Below are 26,964 nucleotides of genomic sequence, written 5' to 3'. Positions count from 1 at the left end.
CACACACGGAAATATACATACCTACAGAGCTTTCCATGGTTTACCCCGGACGCTTCACATGCCTTGATTCAATCCACTGACAGCACGTCAACCCCTGTATACCACATCGCTCCAATTCACTCTATTCCTTGCCCTCCTTTCACCCTCCTGCATGTTCAGGCCCCGATCACACAAAATCCTTTTCACTCCATCTTTCCACCTCCAATTTGGTCTCCCTCTTCTCCTCGTTCCCTCCACCTCCGACACATATATCCTCTTGGTCAATCTTTCCTCACTCATTCTCTCCATGTGCCCAAACCATTTCAAAACACCCTCTGCCGCTCTCTCAACCATATCCCTGGGGATAGGGGAGAGAGAATACTTCCCATGTATTCCCTGCGTGTCGTAGAAGGCGACTAAAAGGGGAGGGAGCGGGGGGCTGGAAATCCTCCCCTCTCAATTTTTTTCAATTTTCCAAAAGCAGGAACAGAGAAGGGGGCCAGGTGAGGATATTCCCTCAATGGCCCAGTCCTCTGTTCTTAACGCTACCTCGCTAACGCGGGAAATGGCGAATAGTTTAAAAAAAAAAAAATATACATAAATGCCCGTTAATGCACATGTACATACATATACATTATTTATTTATTTATTTTGCTTTGTCGCTGTCTCCCGCGCTAGCGAGGTAGCACAAGGAAACAGTCGAAAGAATGGCCCAACCCACCCACATACACATGTATATACATACACGTCCACACACACACAAATATACATACCTATACATCTCAATGTACACATATATATACACACACAGACATATACATATATACACATGTACATAATTCATACTGTGCCTTTATTTATTCCCATCGCCACCCCGCCACACATGGAATAACAACCCCTTCCCTCCTCGTGTGCGAGGTAGCGCTAGGAGAAGACAACAAAGGCCCCATTCATTCACACTCAGTCTCTAGTTGTCATGTAATAATGCACTGAAACCACAGCTCCCTTTCCACATCCAGGCCCCACACAACTTTCCATGTTTTACGCCAGACGTTTCACATGCCCTGGTTCAATCCATTGACAGCACGTCGACCCTGGTATACCACATTGTTCCAATTCACTCTATTCCTTGCACGCCTTTCACCCTCCTGCATGTAACAAAATAGCTTCTGCGGTTGCACTCTACAAGCAAAATAGCCTCCTAAGAAAATGTTGATATTACTGGTGTGAGCCTGAGATTAGTACAGGGATGGGTGAAGCAATTTAATGATAGCAGCAGCATTGTTGTACTGACCCATATCAAACACCCTGGGAAGGCCAGAAAAACCTCTCCACATACTGTGAATGGTCTTATACATCAAGTGGATGCCGATCAATGCTCAGTTGCAGAATAATTAAAAGAAAATCCTTTAGAATGCTCAGTGATGTGTTGATAAGGGTAGTGCAGCACTGCTTACAGGAGGACCTTAAGTACCAGAGCCACAGGCTGCATCCCAAATGGCTTATAACCTTTAGGGACCAGAAGAAAAAAAAGTCAGTTTTTGCACAAAAATATGTAGTGAGGGATACAGTTAATTTCAGGAGTGTCTTGTGAAGTAATGAGTTCTTTTCTGTGACAGATGGCCATGGAAGGCATGTGCACCAGGCTGTGATCAATTTTACCCCAAGTACATTACATGCCCTGGAAATTTCCCTTCTTCTTTTATGGTATGGGGTTGTTTCAGTTATTAAGTTGTTGAGCACCTTTTAGTGTTGCCAAAGAATGAAACTTTGAACTGACATAGTTACTTCAAGCTACTTTGTGACAATCTTCTAGGCTTGTTCAAAATGTAAGTCTAAAGCATTCATGTGGGATGGGCTACCTGCCACACTGCCATACTAGTCACTGATTGGCTTAAGGACTGTGTTGCAGTGGAGTTTTTCCATGACTGGCCTGGTAATTAATCGGATTTGAAATGAGTGGATAGTTTGTGGGTGTTTATGAAAATACGATTACATAACAGGAGTACTTCATTTCTACCTAAGCTGGAGGTGGCCATTTGTAAAAGTGGGGCAAAGATGGCCCCAAAATGGCTTCAAAACCTTGCTGAATCAGTTCCTGGTCTCTTCAAGGGCTGTATAAAGAGGAAAGGAAAGCCAGTAAAGCACTAGTTGGAGATGAATGCGTATACAGTTTTCATGGTTATATTTTGTGTTTATCCTTGATGGTTTTGCTGCAACCCCTACTTACCAGCTTCATTAGTAGGCACTGTACATTTACATATTTTGATAAGTTTCCACGCTGATATGGGAAAGTGGGTAGTGGTGGCGTAACCATATGCAACAAACAAGTTATGTGGTGATTGCTACATGTCAGCCATGCTATCAAGGCAAATCTCATTGTAGGTACTCATAGGTAGGTATGTACCTCTCTCGCTTGCTTGCTTCACCATCAAGGGCCTCAGCAGTTGGCTTCTTTTATTGGTTTTTATTGTGTAAACTTCTTTCCTTCCTGAATTTTGCATTTATGATTTGCACATTACATACTGTTTCATTAATGCTCACCACAAACATGATAGAATCAAAATTATCAAGAAGTGAGGGAGGATCTTTGGCAAATGGCATGAATTACATCTGTCAAATTAAAGGGAAATATACAAATTCTAGCTCATCCAGTGACCCTTGCGACCCAAGGCTGCACTATTTCCAGTATCAGGGAAATGTAGACTCCTTTTGAGTGATAAGTTCTTTGATGAGACTGTCCTCCCAACTAATTGCAGGCGAAGCCTAGTGACACCTATTCTTATTTGTTTGAGCTACAGAGGTATAAGTTTGTTAAGTAGTTGTATGGGAGGGTGTTGATGGAGTGGGTGAAGGCATGTACAAAGCATCAAACTGAGAAGGTAGTCAAATGGGAGGATGTTGATTGAGTGAGTGAAGGCATGGACAGAGCATTACATTGAGGAGGGACAGTGTGGTTTCAGAAGTAGTAAGGGAATGAGCTTCATTTGTCTACTTTGAAGAATTTGAAGCATCCTGGGTAAACTACGGAAAGGTCTGTGTTGCCTGGTTGTTGTTTTGGAGCATTGGTTTTGCTGCATTACACATAATAGATAGAGAAGGGATTTCAGCAGGTGCAGCCTTTATTCATCTCTTCCAGGTGCTACCTTGCTAATGCAGGAAATGTTAATCAAGTGTGATATGTACATACTTATGGTGTGGGAGGTAAGCTGCTAGAAGCTGTGAGAAGTTTTTTATCAAGGTTGTAAGATGTTCAGTTCATTGGCAGCACATCATCCCATGTTTACCACATTGCTTGCTTGAATTCACTCCATCTTTTGCATACCTTATTCCTTCCTACATGTTCAGGTCCTGGACATTCAAAGCCTTTGTCACATCATCCTTTCATCTCTGTAGCATCCCCTTTTTTCTTGTTCCCTCCATTTTTGACATGTATTCCCTGAGGCACATATACTTGGATCATGCTTTTCTCATTCATCCTCTCCATATGTTTAAACCATTTTCAGGTCTCCTATATATACTCTTAATACCACACCTCTGTCATGCCTGCTCACACTTCATTTCATCCTCAAACATTTTTTTTTAATACATCTGCCTTCCTCATTTTTTTTAAGGCCCATGACTTGCATCCCTACAGCACCAATAGGACTGCTGTGTTTTCTCGCATCCCTAAAACCCCCCCTTCGCCTGGAACCATTCGCCCTTCTCTAAACCTGTATGCGCACACTCCATACTCTTTAGATAAAATCTTGATTGTAAGGGTTTTCTTCCACACCATATATTGTATTTTTACTCATATTTTTGTCTATGGTTTTACATCCAAGTTTTAGCATTTGATGAGAATATGATTTATGATGGTGGGTACTGCATATCATTGTTTCATGTTGTGTTTATTTCCACCAGCTGATGCATGATTATTTGTTTTCATGCTATAGGTTAAAAGAAGTTTTTGTTAGTTTGAGTTTGGTATTGCAGACCTTTGCTAGTGTGTAAAATTAGGGCTTAGAATCCAAATCTTGGAGATTCCCTTTAGAGGTGCATGATCATATGCACATGATCCACCCCATGTATATGGGATTGGAGGTAACAATGAGAAAGTGACAAAGAGAGAGAGATTTATGAGAAATATTTGAGTTATATTAGAGGTTCAAGATGTACAGTCATGAGCCAGCAGATTTTTAATATTGCCAAGCCTTTTCCTTGAGATACTGTCTAAGTTTGAGTTAGTACAGAGTGAAAACGCTCTGTCAGATTCAGTTTTGTAGCTTTGATATCATATGTATTTATTATTGCTACTGCTTTTCTTGAAAGTTGATAATCAAGGTCATTCCTTGTTAATTGAAACTCGTTTTAAAGACTTTTGATGGTGAATTCTAAATGTTGCCTCAAAAGTCCATGGTTAGCTCTTATGATAATTTTGTCAGCATCATGTCATGTTTACATAGGTTTGATGTGTTTCACATCATGCTGTCCATTTCTGATATCAAAGAATATTCTCTGTAGGATAATGAGAGTTGCATGAGTCCAATTGTTGATTAAATTCTTTTTAGCACTATCATGGTAGATGAAAGATATTACAAAGATATTATTCTTAATGAATTTATGGCCTTAGATGTTGTAAAAGGGCATAACTGTTTGGGGTTATTGGGGATTAATTTCCCTTTCCTTCCTTGAAATGGTCATTGGAAAAATTTTCACATAGTTCAATGCTTTTTATTTACAGTCCATGGAGTGCTGCTTCAAGCCTGTGGTTTGGTAAGGCTACTGGGAAGTTGTTTATCAAGATGGGGGATATGACAAGTCCATCTGTCAAGTCCTCAGTCTAGTTAGCCTTCTCTTTTGGGAGGTTGCTACCTGCTTAAGTGGAAAACACTTTTAAAGGAAGTTACTTTTTTCCATTACAAAAAGTTTCACTATATAACTTTTCCTCAAGTTTTTGTTATTTGCAGAATTTGCACCAAAGCAGTGGTGAAACAATCTTTCAAAAGCTTGAAAAGGTTGCTGTTATCATTCTTTTGATAGTTTTGGACTGTCGGAGATTTTGAACGTTAAAGTTGGAATGATTATCCGTATGCTAATCAGGTAACACCTCTCAGGAACTTTCATCATATATAGTAGTTCTGATCTCTAAGAACTGCTGTATCCTTGTTATTTGACATCTGCTCTTGACACGACATAAGATATGAACTAGGTATTCTCTTTGATGAATTAGAAATTGATTTTGAATGTGCTTATCATGTTATGGGATTGATTTTTGGAATTGGAAACCAGTCATTAAGATAAAACTAGAAATATGGAAGATTGAAAGGAGAATGCTGCACTAGTTATACACATTCTCCGAAGTACAGAAGCCCAAGTTTAACAAAACTTATGAATTAAGAAATTTCATTGTACAGATATTTGTTTTTACTGTATTTTGAATCTCTCACAAATTTAGGGCCAAAATTAAGTGGTACATGGTTTCATTCCATGCTTTCTGTTGTTTGTCCTTGTGTGTAGTTTTTTCCATTTCATTTTTTTGTTTTGTTTTGTTTTCCTGTGCATGATGCCATTACATGTGTTCATGTATGCTAGTCCTGCCCTGGACCAAATTCCTGGATTTTTTCCTTCATAGAGAAATGCAGAACACCTGTTGGATGAAAACTAAATATATTTTGAAGAACTAAATGTACTCTTTATTCTGGCATTATCCCTGAGATTTTTAAACTAACTCGTGTGGCTTTCTGCACAAAAGTGGAAGCAAAGTACTCCCTAAAACTCTGTCAACTGATAGTGCTGACATGATGTCAGCTATCTAAACTATTTACATAACCCAGGATATCATGGATTTAAGGCAAAGGGATATCATGGTTGAAGGGCATAGATAGGTATGTTTGGTAGTATAGTAGTCCCATTGGTGCTGTATAGATGCAAGACATAGACCTTCAAAAGAAATGTAAGGCTGGCGGATATGTTAGAAATGAAATGTTTAAGGACAATATGAAGTGTGAAGTAGGTTGATAGAACAAGGGATGTTAAGGTAAGACTGAAGTGTGGTAGTAATAGGTAGGTGTAAGACATACTTTGCTTAAAAAATGGGAATTAATGATGAAGAGGGATTTCATTATAAAGAAGTAGAAGAGGAATTTGGATTTTTATGGTGGCAGGGAATCATGGAGACACAAGTTTTTACAGTATGTACATTAAAGTTACCCATAACAGTATGCTGAACGTAAGAATGAGAAGGACTGATACACCATCATTACTAGATCTTGTCATCGCACATACTAGCATGGATATTGTGAATATCATAAATGGTACACCAGTTGGAAAAAGTGATTGTATAATGCTTAAGTTTGATTATGTGGTGACTGAAGAAGTTAAACAGCAGAAATTAGAAAGGACATAAAGGGTAGATATAGTCTTGGACCTTGCAGAGAACTTAGCAAATTTTGTGGTAATATGGATTGGGATGTAGGCTTTATTTTCCAGGAACCTGGGTATTGTGGTGAAAGATTCTGAGAAATTGATAGTAGAGTAGGAAGATGAGGTACATCATGCCTCAGATATACTGGGAAGGTTAGGTTAGGATAGTTTGGTCAGGCAGTATCATTGTCCTCTTGTTGAGGAACTTTTATGTTTCAAAAAGAGTCTATCGTTTTCCTGCTCCTCCTTGAAATACAACAGTGGAGCTTCAGGAGCCCCATAAAAGGGTCCTCTGGTTTTATGATATTGACAATGATTTATGTTTAGTTTTTCAATTATGTATTTGCTGTTAACCATGTTAGCAAGGTGGCACCAGGAACAAAAGAGAATAGGCCTCATTCATGCACATCCATCCTTTAGCTGTAATGTGTAATGCATCGAAACCACAGCTCCCCTTTCTACAGTAAGGTCCCACAGACCTTTCTGTGCTTTCAGCTGTCTTCTTCATATGGCCTAATTCACTCCATAGACTGCAAGTTGACCCTTGTACATTGTTCCAGTTTATTCTATCCTGTGCACACCTTGCACCCTTCTGCATATCCATGACCAAAGCACTCCAAATTATTCACTTTCATCTTTCCATCTCTAGTTTTGTCCAAACCCTTCTTGCCCCTTCCACTTCCACAGCATATATATTCTATGTCACCTTTCTTCACTCATTCTCTCCATATGTCCAGACCACTTCAGCACACCTTTTTTCACTCTTTTCATACTTATTCATCTTATTACCATACTTCTCTCTTATCATTACAGATGCTCCCAGGCTTATGACCATCCGTACTTATCACTAGAAAAAATATGAATTAAAGCTATATGTAAGAATGAAAATTACTTTTGGTCATATGTCCACTAGTGCTAACGGCTGCATGCGTATGATAGTGAATGTCAGACGATATCCCAGCATTGTGTCCATCACAACATCTCTCTCAGTTCTCGTTCTCAGTTACCATTCAGAAAGCTGCATTATTCAAGTGAATCTAACAAATTTTCATGCAGGATTAAACCATTTTTGTATCAAACCTCATAGTAGTTGATGAGCAAGAGGAAAGACCCATCACATGTTGATAGATCTGACAAGATGAGGTAGACACTCGATTTGGAATTGGAAATTAAGGTAATTACCCAATACAAAGGAGGAAAAAATGTTATGTGATTGCACATGATCTATGGTTGGTCCATTCAACTGTCTTTACAGTTTTAAAGGGAAAAAAAAATACATGAAGCAATTAAAGGTTCAGCAAGTATGAAGTCTACAATAATAACAAAGCAACTACAAAGGCTCATCCACAAAATGGAAAAGCTGTTGATTCTGTTAAAGAAAGATCAAATTCAAAAATGTGTACCACTAAGCTCACTAACAATTCAGGTGAAGGCTTTAAGTCTTTTCAAAATTTTGAAGGAGTGTGCGGGGGGAGGATTACATTGAGAACTTCACTGCAAATCATGGGTGGTTCAATAGATTTAAAAGAAGATGTAGCTTTTACAACATTTGGGTCATAGGTGAAGCAGCAAGTACTGACGAAGGAGCTACTGAAAAGTTTATTGAAAGTTTGGATGAATCAGTCCGTGAACTAAAGAATCTTACATGAAAGGTAAAAAGAAACTACAGAATCATATGATAAAGCTGGATGATAAAAAACAAGATCATGATAGAAATTTTACTGGCTAAAAGAATGCTTTACAGGTTTATGAATTTTACATGCCATGCTGACATATGTCCTGGCTTACATCCATTTTAAGGCCGATTGGTCAGTCAGAACGAAACTCAGATGTATGTCGGGTAGCATCTGTACTTACTCAATCAACCATCTTCACACCGCATATTGTCCTCGGACATTTCATTTCCAACACATCCACCCTATTCCATTCTTTTGTATCGACCCAGTTTTGCTTGTATACATGAATGTTATGACAACTCCAAGTCCAATCATTTTCAGCCTAACAGATAAAGACCTTTCCACACATTCATTGATTCCCCAAAACCCTTTACCCCCTCACCCGCTCTTTGACAGAGAGTAAGATGTAGGGTATTTGGGTTGGGAGATACTCAAAGTGAGAGAGTCATGGCAAGTGGTTTGGTGAAAAGAGAAGAGATGGTTAGAGCCATGTGTAGATGTGTGGCAGGAGTGGATGGTATTGCAGTTGAATTTCTTAAGAAAGGGGTTGACTGTGTTGTTGATTGATTAGTTAGGAATTTCATAGTATGCATGGATCATGTTTTATGCCTGAGAATTGATGTGATGCATGTATAGTGCCAATGTATAAAAAGACGGGAGATGAAGGTAAGTGTGTAGATAACCGTTGGGTGTATCTCGTAAGTTATATGGAAGAGTGGTGATTGAAAGGATAGTGGCATATACAAAACATCAGATTGGTGAGGAACAATGCGGTTTTAGGAGTGCTATAAGGTATGTGGATCAGTTGTTTGCTTTGAAGAATGTGTGTGAGAAATACTAAAAGAAACTAAGTATTTTTATATGGTATTTACAGATGTGGAGAAAGCATATGATGGTTATTGATGGTGATGCTTTATGGAAGGTATTGCAAGTATATGGTGTGGGAATAAAGCTACTACAAGCAATGAGGAGTTTTTGTCAAGAGAATGTGTGTGTGTAAGTAGGTAGAGAGGAGAGTGGGTGATTCCAAGTGAAGGTGGGTTTATTGCAGGGGTGTGTGATATCAATGAGACTATTTGATTTGTCTGATTTGAGAGAGGTAAATGCAAATGTTTTGGAGAGGGGCAGGCATTCATTCTTTATGGGTAATGGGATTTAGGAAGCAAGTAAACTGTTTTTGTTGATTTTATTGCTCTGGTGGCAAATTTGAGTGAAAAGCTTTAGAAGTTGGTGTCTGAGTCTTAGAGAGCCTGTGAAAGGAGAAAGTCAAGAGAAAACATGAAGAAAAACAAGGTTTTTAGGTTGATCTAAGCAGAGACAGGATTAGTTAGGTTGAGAGTTTGAATGGAGAAAATTTTGAGGAAGTAGAATGTTTTAGATACTGGAGTGGACAGGGTAGAAAATGGAACTGTGGATGATAACAATAGCAGTACTGCAGCTAATGATAATGATGATGTTAATGATTGATAATAATAAAAAGTACATTTGATGTATATGATTCTTTTGAAACAGCACATCAGATGCTCCATTTGTTGCAAGTGTAAGACAGTAGATTTCTATTAATATTTATTACATTTACCTAAAGAATCTAACATATTACAGACATAAGAGTTGCATTTGATTTTTTTATGTATTTTCTAAAAATGAAGAGAACAGTATTTGAGCTTTATTTTTGCCAACATACCATTAAAGTAGACTAAAGCAATACATAGAAATTGTTTTTTGAAAAGTTGACAAATCATTTTTATAATTTTTTCTCAAAAATGCACAGTTTTCACTTAAGTTTTTTGCCTTGTGATTGATTTTTTTCTTGGTATTATAGAAACAAAATTGTAGCATTCTTATGATTTTATGTCACTGAAGGTGAAAAGTTGAATATAAGATGATCCTTGGAAGAATACCAGAAACCTAGTGCACCTGGGTTTGAAATGGTGAAAATCTGCTTCTAAAGATAAAGTCTTGTGAATTATCGTTCAGTATGTAAATCAGAATGGATACTTCGAACATTTGAATATTATTGATCTGAAGCTTTTCTTTTTTATGATGACTGGATTGTATTCAGACCAAGGAAGACCATTCGTTTTATTGATGGGTTTGTTTTGAATATTGAAACTTTATCATGCTTTCAAAGTTGCATTAGTCATACTAGTTTTTTATTATTATGTTAAATGACATGGATTTCAGCTAGATTTGTTGAGATAACTTGTAATTGTGATGCTAGGATCAGTTCAGTTTTGTAGCTTTGATAAAGCCATGGAATTGGGATATGCATTACTCATACAGCTATTGTTTCATATATTGATTGTCATTTCCAGACAACCCAAGAACAACTGTTGTCACAACATAAGGAAAACTCCTGCCTTTCAAGCTCTTTTTTCATTAGGCATGAATATCAGTACCATATTTATACTATTTAATAATATGAATGAAGTGAAATGTTTTGAAAAGTACTCCTTATGTCTTTTCAATACTGCAGTTATTTTGGTGTGGAGTTTTGGGATGTGCTTGGGCAAATTTTTAAAATTTCATCTCAAACCCACTTCTGCAGACCATCCTCTCGGAGCAGTCGGACTTCCTGCAAAGCTTCTACAAGAAGTAGGGAAAGACAAAGTTCTGCTGAATCCACGGGCACAATGCGAGACACTACTCCAACGCGACGTACACCAAGACAAAATAACCGAGTTCCAAATTCAGAAAAGTCACCAGAACCGTCTAGGGAAAGAGGACAAGTGGGTCAGTTAACCAAACCCCAAATGAATCGTGATAACAAAGACAGAGGGGTGAAAGATCCTGTGAGAGAAAGAGAAGGAACAAAGGAAAAAGAATTAGAAAGAAAAGAACCAGTGAGAGATAAAGATGCTCAAATAAAAGACAAAAGAACTTCAGTTGTTATTAAAGAGAATAAAACTATACCTAAGGACAAAAGTCCACAGTCAAGGGACAAAGACAGGAGCCCAGTACAAGGTACCAAAACAAGAAAAGACAGCGAACAGTCAGAGCCAGATGCCAGTAATCGAAGAAAAACCAGAAGTACTGCAACAGGTATGTGTTAATTCCAGTTTAGTATCATGCTTTACAGGGTTGCTCACACAGGTTTGCTATTCTACACATTTCATTTTTATGATGAACGAATTTGGACAGAGTTTATTTTACTCTGACATTTTACAAAGGATGAAGGCCACAGCTCCTGAAGACAAATGTTATGATACAAGTTGATTTCTATGTAAATATAAATGACCATAATAACAAATGCAATGTACAGGTTGACATAGCAATCATATAGCTGGTGTAAATGGTATTGATATTGTTTCTCATTTCTCCTTATCACAAAATCACATTAATTAGTACATGATGAATGCAAATTTTAATAATAAAGCAAGGGTATGATGGTTTTTGTAGTAGGCCTTTGCATGATAAGTATAAATTTTTGCTTTAGGATTAGCTTGAAATATTTTGGTATATTTACATCTAGAGTCTCATATGCTGGGTATTACACTCTAGTACTTCACATTCAACATTACTATAACAGGGATTACACATAAAATCTTCTCTCACAACATTTTCATACCTACTATTCACTGTCTACCTGCCTGTCTATCTTTATCTCTGATGCCTGTTCTCTCATGGAAGGCAACTCTTGTGCAGTGTTTGCAGAGGGTACAACATAAAATTTCTACTGATTACTACTACCTAATATTCGTACATACTACTACTACCACCTAATGCTCATGCCTAAGTTTTCATACCTACTATATCTATTGCTCCTACTGTTTTGCCAAAAGGTAGGGTTGGTGCATAGCACTCACCAAAGGAAAGTCTAGAGTTATGAAGAATCAGCAGTGTGAGTTAAGTGTTGTTAAGTGTTATGTGTGAGAGAGAGAGATGTTTAGGGACAGAATGCTAGTAGTTCACATGTGGGTGAGGCAAAAAGTCACTTTGGGTAACCTGTTACTGATAGTGTTCAGATTTCATAACTAAACAAATTCTGTGCATTATATATGACAAATAGAGAATGGTTGTGAGCAAATGAGGCCTTTTCCTTGTCTGTTCCAGTGGAAAATGACAAATTGTTCTGAAAGAAAAAGAAAGTTCAAGGTCTTCAATAGTGGTACTAAATATTCCTTTACCTTGAAAATTTCTTTGTCAGCTACATTCTTTCAACATAAGAATAAATAATTCAAGTTAGTAAATGACAGCAGTTCAGTAATCACTTAAGATTTCTTTCTCTTGCTCTTCTAAGCCATTTTAAGTTTAGAAACGCTTTTGTCATCCACTCACCGAAACTGTCAGCAACATTCTTTCAACATAAGAACACATAATTCAAGTTAGTAAACCACTGAGCAGTTCAATAGTCACTTAAGATTTCTTTCCCTTACTCTTCTAAGCCATTCTAAGTTTAGAATTGCTTTTGTCAACCACTCACTGAAACACCACAGTGATTGACCCATTTCTTGTTATTGTTCGTTGTACACGACAGTTTTTGACACCCCATGCTAGTTTCTGTTATGTCCAGCACTCGGGTTCTGCATTTTTATGGACACATGTTGTGTTAGATTGTTGCTACTTGTCTTTCCAAGAGATCATGGCAATGTTTAGGAATAATTTGCACTACTCGAGATGGGCTGTATCGTCAGAATGCCTTAATTTTCAAATAAATCATGGAGTATGGAAGTATGGCTTGAAGAGTGAAGAAAAAGAAATATGAAGAGAATATGGCACTTATGATAATATCATCTTTGATACCATATGTAAGGGTTATTCAGATGTCTGTTAGCCTTTGTCGTCAAGTAATATTCGTGGTTTAAGTTTTGACAATAATAAGTATTTAGATTTCTGTCCAAGCTTTAACACCATCTACTATATTGGGCTTTTTAGTCCCACAACTGGGTAAGAGCAGGTTGGGGAATAGAATTAAACCTCATGTGAATAAGCAGAAAATGAAAATGAGAAAAACATATGACTGTATCAGACTGTGACTATAATGATGAGTTTAGTGAAGTACTCAGGCTTTCCTTGGGATGATAGTAACCCATGGTGCTATCTCTGAGACTGGTTGGGTTGGTTCTACCCTCTGTGGTAAGATATGTCAGATGTGTTGTATACTATCATTCATTATCTCCCTTTCAAACACTCATTCTCATTTAGCAGCAAAGATGAGGCAGGCAGGTTGCAAACAAGTACAGAATTACATAGTATTATGTTATTTTTGTTATTGTATATTTTCTCACCTCACAATTATGATATTGGTTTAAGATTTATTATTTGGTGTAAATTTTGTAGAGGAGTAGTTTGCAAAGAAATGAATGTTGAAGTAGACCATGTGAGACAAAAAACAGCCTTCCAGACTGATAGTGTCGAGGCATTAGCAAGCACCGAAACAAATTTGCTCTGTAATATTGTCATGGTATATACAAGTTAGTGTAATGTTATTTTAAAGCAGTCATTTACGAACAGATGCATGTAAGAAGATTGTAAAACTGAAAACGGTGTCATAAATTGATTACTGTCATCGTTTATTCATAAGTGGTAACATGCTCCATAACAGACTCATTTTCTAATGGTGATGTTATAATATTTACCGGCTGATATCTGTGGTATTATAGAACAGCCATATACAGACAGATGTTTGTATTAAAAAAATGAAAGGCCTAAAACAGTGTAACATTTTTACAATTATTGTAAACATTTATGCATAAGCATAGTGCATGTCTCAGTAAACTCACATTGCAGTGGTGATGATGTCATTATGTTTGATAGTGTACATTATACAATAAAGGTGTCATTTACAACCAAATGCCTGAGAAAATAAATTGATAATTAACTTAAAGACTGCAATGATGATGGTGTAATTGCATTTACAAATTGATGCAAATGCTATTTACAAACAGATGTATAGTAAAGTTTTTTTTTTTTTTTTTTTTTTTTTTTTTTTTTTTTTTTTTTTTTTACTTTGTCGCTGTCTCCCGCGTTTGCGAGGTAGCGCAAGGAAACAGTATAGTAAAGTATAAGAGTAAAAACAGTATCGCAAATAGTTTTAGCATGCATCTTAGCCAACTCGTTTCATAATAGTGAAGTTATTGTATTTGCTATTTTGCTGTATTCAGTATTATAGAGTGATCATTCAAAAAAGTAAAACAAAGAATAGCATCTACAATTGATTTTTATTGTAAACATTAAATTTTTACTCATTCCATTCATGTTTATAGCACCTTCCTTCTTCTTCAAAAAAAAAAGAAAAAAAATTGATATAGTGGATCGGAAATGTGGCTTTTATCACATTGGTGAATGAGTTCTGAAGGAACCTAATTTTATTCTGTCATAGTGACTTACACTTGTTTTCTCTATTCAGTTTAAACAGGCAGTGGTGCATTATGCAGCTCAGTTTACTGTAAGTTAGCCTCTCCGAGTATCCTATCATTTTACGTAAATCTCTGTAGGAAATCATATTAGTTCTTCGTGATCATAGCATGATATGTTTTCTTATTAACATTTAGCTCATTAAGTTTTTTTCCGCCATCATTTTCACATACCTCACATCAATTACTCATATTAGGTAGTATCATTAAATGAAAAAATTCAAACTGGAGATTGACGAGCAAATCTAACTTGTAACATTTCCATATCAAGCTGTACATCACTTTTGTTGCCAGCTGATTAAGTTTCTTCAGATTTTCTGTAGATTTACCACAGTAGATAAATGATATTGGACAACAATTTTATGCTCAGCAATTAGAATTGTCATCTGCATACATCACAACAAGCAGTTTTAATACCCTCTTCATCCTTACATCATAAGAGGTTATGTGTTAAAATTTCTTACAAGTTGATACTCTTCAAAGTCTGTTTATCTATCTGTCTATATCTCTGATGTCAGTCCAATTGGAACTGCCTCAAGAGGATTACCACAGCAATAGTCTCCATAACTAGTGAACTCCAGTGCCTCTTCTTAGCAGCATTTATGTAAAGATTATTTATATTTAAAAGAAACAGCCAAGGGAAGAGATTCTTTTGTAGTCCCACTCACTTGCAGCACACAAAATAGGAACTGCATATTAATTCTCTTGTCTGCAGGTGCTCTAGATTTAGCGTGCCCTTTGTGCAGTAATTTTTTGGTAAATCAGAAAAATTTACTTTTCTTAGGAAAAGTGTGAGAAGGGAGAAAGTTGAGAGTAAATGTGAAAAAGGGCGAGGTCATTAGGTTCATGAGGGTTGAGGGACAAGTCAGTTGGGATGTGAGTTTGAATATAGTAAAATTGTAGGACACGAAGTGTTTTAGATATCTGGGAGTGAACTTCGCAGCAAATGTATCTATGCAAGTGAAAGTGGGTCATAGGGTGGGGGAGGGGGCAAAGGTTCTTAGAGCAATGAAGAATGTGTGGAAAGAAAGAACGATATCTCGGAGAGCAAAAATGGGTATGTTTAAGGAAATAGTTGCAATAATATTGTATGGTTACAAGGCATGGGCGATAGATAGGGTTGTACAGAGGACGGTGGATGTGTTGGAAATGAAATGTTTTAGGACATTATGTGGTGTGAGGTGGTGTGATCGAGTAAGTAATGGAAGGGAGAGAGAGATATGTGGTAATATAAAGAGTGTGGTAGAGAGAGCAGAAGAGGGTGTGTTAAAATGGCTTGGACATTTGGAGAGAATGAGCAAGGAAAGGTTACAAAGAGGATATATTTGTCTGAGTTGGAGGGAAGAAGGAGAAGTGGGAGACCAAGTCGGAGGTGGAAGGATGGAGTGATCAAGATTTTGAGCGATCGGGGCCTGAACATGCAGGAGGGTGGTAGGCATGCAAAGAATAGAGTGAATTGAAACGACATGGTAAACCAGGGTTGACATGCTGCCAATGGACTGAACCAAGGCATGTGAAACATTTGGGGTAAACCAAGGAAAGCGTTATCGGGCCTGGATGTGGATAGGGAGCTGTGGTTTTGGTGCATCATACATAACAGCTAGAGACTTACTGTGGATGAATATAGCCTTTTCTGTCTGTATTCTGTGCAATACAAAATTGTTTCTTTTTGCAAATCTGGTATACCACTCCAGGGCTGGCTTTGAAATCTGTTGTGCCTGATATTTTTATTGTTTTAGGGTAACTATTCAGACAGATTCAAGAAAAACCCCAAATACGTTCTGATAATTTTTATTACGTATTTTGTAACTTTATTTTCCAACTGTGGTCAATAATTGAACTTTGCCCCATTTATTCTCTGGCATCTTCCTCTGGTCTTTTGCATTTTTCCCTTATATATTAGATTCTCTCAGTGCTGTGCAATTATTTGTGTGCCCTACAAACTCAACAACTTCAAAGATTTAACTGGGATGTGTATCTGTTGTCCCATATCGATGCCATATTGTTAGGAAATATGGGTTTTTCAGGAGAGTATCTTCACTGCAACACAAGAGAGAGAATTGGTAATGAGCAAGCTAGGTCATCTCTTAGGTATTTATACAGGTAAGAGGACTAAGCATGACATACTTCATCATAAGGGGTTCCTGTTGCTAGATTTACCAATTTAAATCAAGTTACTCCTCTGAAATGGTTTTATAGTGTGTAAAACAAATCACTGTCGCAAAGAATAGTTTGAGCCTATGAAAGAATAAGAGCATAAGTTCAAGAAAAAGTAAAAACCTGTCTGGTATCTTTCTGGCTTGTTTGAGGGTGTGATTGTTGGAAGTGTTTCTGCTTTTGCAGTGGCACCCTACATCTGAAAGGATTCAGGATCGATGGTATTTCTCATGTCATGTAGCTTTAAAAGAGATGTTTACAGAGAATATTAATTTACCATGAGATGTGAATAGAACCCCCCCCGATATAATGTCTCTTAGAGCAACTATTTGCAGTTTGACATATGAGAATTAGGGTTCAAAAATGTATAATGAAGTCGACTTAAGAAGGATGGGAGCAGTTAGAGGGATCCGAGAGGATGGCTGAATATCCTCCCAAACTGTATTTTTCCAGATGGAAGAACAGAGCAAGGAGCCAAGAGAGGATTTTTCCCTTGAAGACCATTATCTATTCTTGTCAATTGCTACCTCGCTCACACAGGAAATAGCAAACTTGTATGTATACATATAGATATATGTAGACGAAAGAATGGCCCAGCCCACCCACATACACATGTATGTACATAAATGCCCACACACGCACATATACATTTCAACATATATATACAGAGACATATACATATATACACATGTACATATCCATACTTGCTTCCTTCATCCATTCCTGTCGCCACCCCGCCACACATGAAATGGCACCCCTCCCCCCGCACGCATGTGATGTAGCACTTGGAAAAGACAACAAAGGCCACATTCGTTCACACTCAGTCTCTAGCTGTCATGTGTAATGCACTGAAACCACATCTCCCTTTCCACATCCAGGCCCAACAAAACTTTCCATGGTTTACCCCAGATGCTTCACATGCCCTGGTTCAATCCATTGACAGCATGTTGATCTCAGTATACCACATCATTCCAATTCACTCTGTTCCTTGCATGCCTGTCACCCTCCAGTATGTTCAGGCTCAGATTGCTCAAAATCTTTTTCACTCCATCCTTCCACCTCCAATTTGGTCTCCCACTTCTCCTCGTTCCCTCCACCTCTGACACAATCTTTCCTCACTCATTCTCTCCATGTGACCAAACCATTTCAATACACCCTCTTCTGCTCTCTCAACCACACTCTTTTTGTTATCACACATCTCTCTTACCCTTTCATTACTTACTTGATCAAACCACCTCACACCACATATTGTCCTCAGACATCTCATTTCCAACACATCCACCCTTCTCCACACAGCCCTATCTATAGCCCATGCCTCACAACCATATAACATTGTTGGAACCACCATTCCTTCAAACACCCATTTTTGCTCCGAGATAGTGTTCTCGCCTTCCACACATTCTTCAACGCTCCCAGAACCTTCACCCCCTCCCCCACTCTGTGACTCTTCCACTTCCATTGTTCCATCCACTGCTAAATCCACTCCCAGATATCTAAAATACTTCACTTCCTCCGGTTTTCTCCATTCAAACTTACCTCCCAATTGACTTGTCCCTCAACCCTACTGAACCAAATAACCGTTGCTCTTAGATACTGAACACATTCATTGTCTTATGCTCTTTGCACAAATGCATACACAGACATTGCTAAGCTTTTTGACCTGCAGTCCTACCTGATGGAAGTGGCCAGCTTTTTGAGCACTACAGGAACCCTATAAAAGTGGCTATTGGGGCAGGAAAGGAAAGGTTTAGTGATGCATATATTGAAAGCCATTAGAATAGGAATTTGTTGACATTTAAATCAAGAATAACATAATTAGAGATGAATTATTTGCATAAAAAGATTGTTTTAAGGATGAATGCAATGAAGATGAGAGAGTATGCAGAGTCAAGAAATCATTGTAGAAGTGCATTGGAAAGTTCATGTAGAATTTTATAGGCATGTGAAATATTTAGTAGATGATGGGTTGGACAAGATCTATTGCAAGTGCAGGAAAAGAGAGAGAGACTGCAGGAGGGACTGATACAGAGAGAATTTATCAGGGCTGAGATGCTTTAAGTGAGAATGTCAGAGAAGTTATTGAGGATCAAGAATGATAGAAACATTTTGTGTATAGGAGTGATGAATCAACAGTTGGATGATAATCATGATAAGATTTTTCATTGTGGACGTCCATCTCTCGCTTTAACACACAGGGCTTAAGTTAAAGATGTTAAGAGATGGGTGGATGCAGAGAAGTTGATAGAAAAGCTGCAGTACTATACAAAAGCTCCTTCTGGATTAGTTCTTGGTGATGTTCAGTGACCTTTATTGCTTGAAGTAGAATCTGTTCAGGATTCTGTTCTTTCAAAGAGAAAAGGCTGGTAACTGCTTATAAGTACATGATATAGATATATTGGTTATGTTTGTAATTAGATAAGATTTTAACATGATTTGTGTTCTGTCTTTGTTGCAGCAATTAGAGAAAGATTTTAACATGATTTTGTGTTCTGTCTTTGTTGCAGCAAATGAAGATACACCAAATAAAAGAAGAAGATTGTCCAAGGACAAGTAGACTTGGATGATCATCTTGCTGATGTTAGGACTGCTGCAACAGAAGTAGAATCCTAAAGCAAGAATTCTCTGGGACTGGTGGAGTGTTGCTATGAGCAGACGGCAGTGTTTATCAGTATTAGAAAAAACAGTGCAATAAGACATTCTCTCTTAAGCTGTCTGTCTCCCTCTGTTCCTATGATGGCATATCTGGTGAGGTTATGCCAGTTGCCATTTACTTTCTTGTATAAGTTACCTCTGCCTAATCACTTTGCCAAGTTTTTGGGAAGCAATGCTGTAGAGAATCAAAACTCAAATAGTTTTATCCTCTGTCCAGATTTTTTGGAGCTTGTTTCCTAAAGTTAGCTCAGTATGGATAGACTCTCAAGATCTCAGCCTTTGGCAACCCATAATTACTTCTTTTAATGCTACAGATTTTATGTAGGACATTTTGTTAAGGTCAGTTATGTTTTCTTCTGTTGAACTGATTATTACAGTGACTAGTGATATAATAAGCACTGTGGAGTGTCGGAAACAGCTGTAACCTCAGAAGACAGCTGAATGCAATGAACATGTGATTTTAGGGTGATGACCCCCCCACCCCCCCTCCAGTGAGAAAGTCTCCTGGTAGTGATGTCAGGGACAGAGGGTGGTGTTGTGGCTGCTCTATTAATATGGTGTGGTCATGTGTCGAGTCTACCAAACCATGCCTGACACATTGGCCACCCGTATTGTGGTGCCCACTTTTTTATACACCAACACCTCTATTGTAAATGTAGATTGTATATATTGGTGAATGTTTTTAAATGTACAAAGTACAGCAAAGTTAATATTTTCTGTGTATTTCTGTATAGATGACTGCAAGTAGATGCAGATCCTGTAAATTATAAGCTTAAAGTGTAGATCCTGTGAAGATGAAACTGCGGCTGTATTTATTGTAAATATTGTAATCTGTTGTATAGACTACCACTCCTGCAAACAACCTCGTTACTGATGTTTGTTTCTCCACGTCCTGTGCCCGATGCCATTTTCTCAAAACACCTCACTTGCATTCTTCTTTTTCAAACTTTTATCTTATTTGCTAACTTTTCTGGCTTGTTCATGCCTTACAGTGGGAGACTTGTTTTAGGCATACATGCCCCTGAGAGATCATTTCGTTTTATGAATTTGATCATGGTTTTTGCACAGGTTAGGATTTGACTCCTCTATTTGAAGGCATGAGCAATGTAAAATATTTGTAATCTACCCTAATCTATTTTTTTTAGCTTAATGGCATGAAAATTATTCTTTAATGGCCCTATTGATTCTATTGTAATGTAAGATTTCATATTTTACATTGTTATGAATAACAGTTTTAATTATATACATTGACTTTCTGTACAGAACATTTTAATAGTCCTATTTTCTCAACCTGTATTGCAATAATTACACTGAGCATGTCAAGAATCTTGATTTGTCCCTTGGTGTATTGGGTGATTGTTCTTAAAGATGTTTACAAGTCTTTAATTCATTTAGACTTTGTTTCATACCTATTTTGGGGTTGGTGTTACGCAGATTTACTCATGTGTTTATATTATACTAAGCATTTGCACGACCCTGCCCCTTTTTCTTTATTACTTTCATGAAGATATTCCACACAAGCTCTGGCAAGGATACAACCATCGTCTCTAATTTGTCAACCAAGGCACACCAAAAGCAGAAATACTATAGTAAAAATGTGTATTTTGTATTTTTCTAAAAGATGCGGTTGGAGAGAGATGTGGCTGTATATCTACCTGTTGTGGCCATGAAAGCCTCAGATATGGTGTATCATGTTACTGAAGGAGTAAACTGACCAATAAGGCAGGCCAGTCTTTGGTGTCACCCTTCCCCACTCAGAGATGGCTAAGAAGCCTGTCTTTACCTATCTTAGATGTATGCTTTGCTTTGCTTCATGTCACTACAAAAAAAAAATGGAATTTCTGTCCATTTGCACATGTCCATGTTCCTGTTTGTATTATTTTACTCTTAAGACACTGTTTGAGGTAGTAATTTAGGCTGATAGACTCTCTTGAAACTTATTTACGTAGGTGAAACCATTTGAAGGGTAATGGGTCCTAATGTTATTTATGCAGATACTGTATCTTTTAATGGGCTATAGGTGCAAAAATATTTATTTACAGTAACTAAGACATAGTAAGAATAATTATTGCTTAATTCATGTTTGTTTTAAATTTTTGAATGCAGAGTAATGAAAATAATATGTTTTTGTAAGGAAAATCTGATTGAGAACTTTAGCAGTCACATATTTAAAATGCAAGTGATAAGGTGGGAAACAATGAATAGGTAAGGTGTGCTGAAATGTTTAGAAGTGTGGAGAGGATGAGCAAAGAAAGATAAATAAAAAGACATGCAGAAGTGGAGGAGGCACGAAGTTGGGTTAGACAGAAGAGAATGAAAGGATGGAGTGAGTGGCTTTTAGTTATTATGGATTTAACTTTAAGATTTGCAAAAGGTGTGCATGGGATAGAATGAATAATACTGTTGTTGTATTGGGGTGTTGATGTGTTGGTAGGTTGTAGTTGGTAGGCAGCCAACAACCAGGTAGGTATATTACCAGTACAATCCACCTGGGTATAAGGAGGTTTAGTGATAGCTGCATAGTGAGCCAGCACTTCATTGGTTGTCAAGTTGCACTCCTTTGACTCGGGTAGCTGCCTTTTCTCTGCTTCACCTACACTTAGACTGCTAGTATTCTTTCCACAAACATACAAAATCTTTCTCCCTGTCAAATGCAACACTTAACACACAGCTCATTCTTTGTAACTCTAGATTTCCTGTGGTGTTTACTATGTGCTAGCCCTGCCTTTTGGCAAAAAGGTAGGAACAACAGATAGAAGTAGTAGGTAGGAACATTTAGGTAGGACTGTAAGGTAGAAAAATTAGGTATAAGTAATTGGTAGGAACATTAGGTAGAAATAGTCAGTAGGAACATTAGATAGGAGCCTCTGCTATCACTGTGCTAGACTGGCCCCCTACCAGTGGCCTGTTAAGTGTGAGGCAAAGGCAAAGAAGCAGCACTGGAGTTTACTAGTTATGGAGATTCTATTGTCATTGCCACCCCCTCAAGGGAGTTCCTGAAAGGAACAGGCATCAGAGATATGGGTAGGTAGATATGTGTTGTCATTGGGCTCAACCAGGGTTTATGAAGCAGTAAGGGGAAACCATGAGATGGTCTTGGGTTTTACTGTGGTTGTTTGGTTCTGGTGCATTATGCATGACAGCTAGATGGTGGATGTGAGTGAGTGAGGCCGTTGTTTATCTGTTCCTAAAGCTACCATGCCATGGCCGGGGGGGTGTGGATACACCTAACCCCCAGTTAGCAATAGGAAGTTCATGGAAAACATTCGTTATGCAAGCAGTTGAAATCTAAGGTTATGCTTCTGAGCAATAATTTTCCCTTTCTAACTCTTTGAGTTTGAGATATACATAAACCAGCATTAGAAAAATATGCCACACACTCTCAACAGGTGATTTACATAGTATTTAATGAAAAAATCCTGAAAATTTGATGATGAGGGCTCAAAGTGTTGATGGGGAATGGATGAAACATAGGGTTTCTTCTAGGAAGAGGAAGAAGGGCTCAAATTGTTGGTGGGGAATGGGTGAAGTATAGTTAGGGTTTCTTCGAAGGAGAGGAAGGTTATTAGGTTTGTCTCTGTCACCCCCTTTAATTATCCAATTTAGCAGTTGTTTTAACTGGAGACATTGAAGTTTTTCCAAGCATTCTGAAATAGCTATCCAATGTTAGCTGTCTAACACGCCTTTTTCTCTATATAATACTTCTTTTCGGTACATGAAGCATCTGTAAGCACTTCAGAGAACTCCAAACACATTTATGGTTGGGATCTGTATCATTAATGAGGGTAACAGCCTTGTCTAAGTGCCGGAACTGTTCTGCTAACCCCCTAGTTGTAAAATGTTTTGTGGGTGGGGATGTTTCTGCTCATTTCTTTTGGAGTCTCCAATTGCATAAATTCTTCACTGGTCAGATCCACTAGACATGACTCCAACAACTTGGCTACATCTTCCTCAGTTTCTTTAAGGTTAGCACTGTTGGCAAGAATTACAGTTATCTGCTGGACCTAGAGCAATGCTTCTTCATGCTCAAAACCCAAAAAACCACACAGACAGCAATAAAGATGGTACCAGAATTAATATAGCCAAGTTACAGGGAAAGGCTAGACGCCTTAGATTTGCCAACATTGAAAGAGAGGAGAGTGAGAGGTGAGCTGATCACAACCTTTGTTTTTAAAACAGAATGCTGATGTAGACAGTGAAGAGTTTTCCAAGAGATGTAGGGACAGAGCAGTCACAGAAAATAGCCTGAAATTAAGCACAAACTTGTTAAAAAGAGAAATGAAAAAGTACTTCCTTAGTATAAGAGTGGTGGATGATTGAAAAAAGTGAATGAAAACAAAGTTAATACAGACAGTATGCAGAAGTTTTTAATCATGTATGATAGTTGAGAATGTTTAAGAGATGGGGCCCCATGAGTGTAAAACTCCTTCCCAATGCAGTACAAATATGTTTTAGAGATGGGGCCCCCACAAGTTTAAAACCCTCCCCATACAGTACAAATAGGTAATTACACTATTGGGCCATAGCTTACCCTAAACACCATTCTTTGCTGTGGATCTGACTACCTCCCACAGCATAATATTGTTGCCCACAGCCTTCATGATATTGTTTTCCCACTTCTCTGTGATCAAAAACTTACCCTTCTTCATCTGTGCCATCAAGGAGTTGGTGGAATGTCCCCTACAGGTATTATGCTGGTGGCAGTCATACCTTGATCCAAAGGGCTTAAACAGTGAAGTGGTCTTTTTATGTAGTAACATTAGTGCTCTACACCTGGACAGAAAGAGCCAGAACTGCTCATGGGGTGTCCCAGGCCACATGGTTAGATTGACAAATCACAGGTTATTGTTAACTTTAAACAGCACTTCCTAGCCCCCAGAACACTAACTGGCATCAGATTCAGACAAGAAAAATAATTCCTTAGTATCCTCCACAAACAATTCACCTGTGCCACTGTCAAAAACAAATGTATCAAAACTGCAAACCACACAAAAGGAAGCACTAGGAACAATCATTCGCTGCCTAGCAACCACAAGCATTCATCACCAACACATGAAACAAAGATCTCATTACAATCCCACCTCAGCATGCCCAGCACTCAATTTGTTGCAACAGCACTTGACCTTTCCCATCCAAACCATTCTGTAATTGAATACCATATCCCAAATAGAAATGAAAGGCTTTCCCCAAGTTCATATTTCAACAACCTCTGCTCACAGGTCGTCTCTCCCATAACATTCTTCCCACCCATAACAAACACGACACTGATCAAAATATATACACTCCATGACTTAATATAATCAGTAAACAATTGCCCTCCCAGCTCAGTCACAAGCATCTCCCCACCTGATGTACACCAATCTGAATCTACATTCCATGGTCATGTATGTGTTACACTCGTTTATTCTCTAGACATCACCCATCCCAACAACATTACAAACACTGATTTGACACTAAGCACCTGCTGCTCAATTGCTCTGTTCTCTCCCTGCCAAGATACACCTAACACCTCATTTTATGATGAACTGGGAGGAATATGTGGGTCAAAGACAAAAGAAGGGACTCATGGGGCAGGAAAGTAGGTAGCCTTGGGAGTTTCAGTAGCAAGGGCTTCAGTTTAAAATTTCTCTTAGGAGTACTGCCCAGAAGAAGCATCGAGTATTCTAAGACTGTCATTAACCCTGAAGCATTCTCTTCCTACTTCACAAGGAATATTTTGGCTGGCATCCTTTTCCAGTATAACCTTGTCTCATCTACATTTAGACCTGTTGGGATATGTATCACATGCAGCCATTCAGTTTAAGATGTTTTGCACCTAAAATACATGACGATTAGGGTACAGGCTCATCTTGGAACACATAAGCCTTGTATTACAGGCAAATGTGAAAGCCAGAAAAGAGAATTTTTTTATCTTTATATTTGTAATGGATAAAACAAATTAGGGTATTTTGAGATTTTTATATTCATAATGCATTTCATGTTGACACAGAAGACGTTATTTGACTCGTATTCCGAAAATTCTCTGTCTCTGATGTCCATTCCCTCCAGGAACTTCCATGAAAGGATTGGCCATGGCAAAATAGACCCTTTTTATCCCTGTCCTTTCATGCCTTACTGGCATACACCAGCCAACAGTCAAAACATGTTTCAGTTTGTAACCCATAACTGGTGAGTTTGTAAACATATTGTGACCTAACTCTAGTTCTCACCAGTTATCTCTGCTTTTAACAATAATTTCTGGTTTGTTGAGAGCGGATTAATGAGGAATGTTACATGCCACAACACGTTTACTGTGGATGAGTTCTTTTTTGAAAAAAAATTGTATTTGAAAGAAAAGGAACCCCATCCATAATACAGTGAGTTGCCTACATTACAATAATACCAGTTTCAACTGGATTCACACATGCAGGCATCAGTGAAAATTTTTATTTGTACATTATTTCCATATATTTAACAACAGCATTAATCTGTTTTGTTAATCTAATAGCATTTATCATCTCTGCTTATCATAAACCGACAGTATGTTACATCCTCAGATATAAAGTTTAAGTGCACCCCTTTCTTCTGTTGACCATACCTTGCATCTATTATTATGAGCCTCACAATTAGATTTATAATTTCCACCCATTTTTGTGCCCTAGTTTTAATCTAGCCTTAATGTCCTTATGCCAATTCTTTCCAAGTGGATGCTATCCTCATCTAAAAGTGTTACATCATGCTCTCTCTTCCCAAAAGCTCCTCTCCAAATCTCCCTCTGATAGTATTCTTTAATCGCCCCAAATGTTTAGATACAGGAAATCTGTCACATCCCTCCTACATCCATATTTATCCCTTTTAGCAGCCAGTTCATTTCTGACAATTCCAACTTTTGTAGGTATCCAAAGAAGGTAACATCCCTGCCCTTGTTTTCTAGATTTCTCTCATAAGTGCGTCTTCATTCATAACAAAATACTTTCTTTTCAGTTTGTCAAGAGCACAGTGAAAGTCACTTATAATGTGTCATTTTCAGAGTTCAATTGTCTTTTTTAAGGACATCTTAATAGCAACTGCTATATATTGTGGTGTATGAATTGACCCTGTGTATAATTAAACCTTCTGAACTCAAAACTCAGTTATAGATCTGTACTCACCATGTACATCAAGCCCCAAACAAAAGCAGTTCCACTCTTTAAGTATCCTCTGTTACAACATACCTTATAAAGGAAATGGTGTTCCAATTATCAAACTCAAAACAAAGATGATTTCCAGGTTAAGAATTTTCAAAATTACTTTTTTGTAGACAGAACTAAGTCCAGTGAGTTTCAAAAAGAAACCCTTTGTAGCCATGTTTCACCATAAGGAATTTTTGTTTCAGCTTCCAACCACTGACTTTCTTTGAGTAATCATCACTTTTTTCTTTCTTTTAAGCCATAAAGTGGGTTAAATGTAGCAGAATGCTCCCTTGGAACTCTAGGATGTTCCAAGGTGAAAGTATCAAAACAAAAAGGTAACTGCCAGGCAGGTGCATACACACTTGAGAACACCAGGCTGTTCTAAGGTTGTGGCTGAAAACAAACAAGGTGACTGCCAGGCAATTGTGTACACTGCCCAGATTTAGGAGTGGTGAAATCATCAACTCCACCAGCTCGCTGTGATTCTTGCAGGTGGTCCAATTTTCTGTGGTTCCGATTGTACATAAACTGTCAGAAATATGTAAATTTTGAAACAACTCTCATACAACTGGATATAGTGTCGTTGAT

At 37.9% G+C, this 26,964-nt stretch overlaps 1 protein-coding gene across 10 annotated transcripts in view; it reads left to right on the top strand.

Annotated features, from left to right (window-relative positions):
* The window catches only part of LOC139758046 (uncharacterized), a 75,159-nt gene extending 54,678 nt beyond the window's left edge, over positions 1-20,481 (top strand). For 3 of the 10 annotated variants that reach the window (XM_071679077.1, XM_071679073.1, XM_071679074.1), the window contains exons 7-9: positions 10,609-11,102; positions 16,444-16,519; positions 19,078-20,481. In XM_071679077.1, coding sequence (XP_071535178.1) covers positions 10,609-11,102; positions 16,444-16,519; positions 19,078-19,084 — 577 coding nt within the window. In that variant the 3' untranslated portion in view covers positions 19,085-20,481. Of the gene's footprint in view, positions 1-4,702; positions 4,735-10,608; positions 11,103-16,443; positions 16,520-19,077 lie in introns of those variants that run through there. The other 7 variants (XM_071679078.1, XM_071679076.1, XM_071679080.1 and 4 more) reach the window with 4 other exon arrangements.
* The last annotated feature ends 6,483 nt before the right edge of the window (positions 20,482-26,964 follow it).

This window comes from Panulirus ornatus, chromosome 29 (genome assembly GCF_036320965.1).
Source record: "Panulirus ornatus isolate Po-2019 chromosome 29, ASM3632096v1, whole genome shotgun sequence".
In the NCBI taxonomy this organism is placed as follows: Eukaryota; Metazoa; Arthropoda; class Malacostraca; order Decapoda; family Palinuridae; genus Panulirus; species Panulirus ornatus.
The sequence above is the reverse complement of the archived record's forward strand: the minus strand, read 5'-3'. Positions and strand labels throughout refer to the sequence as shown.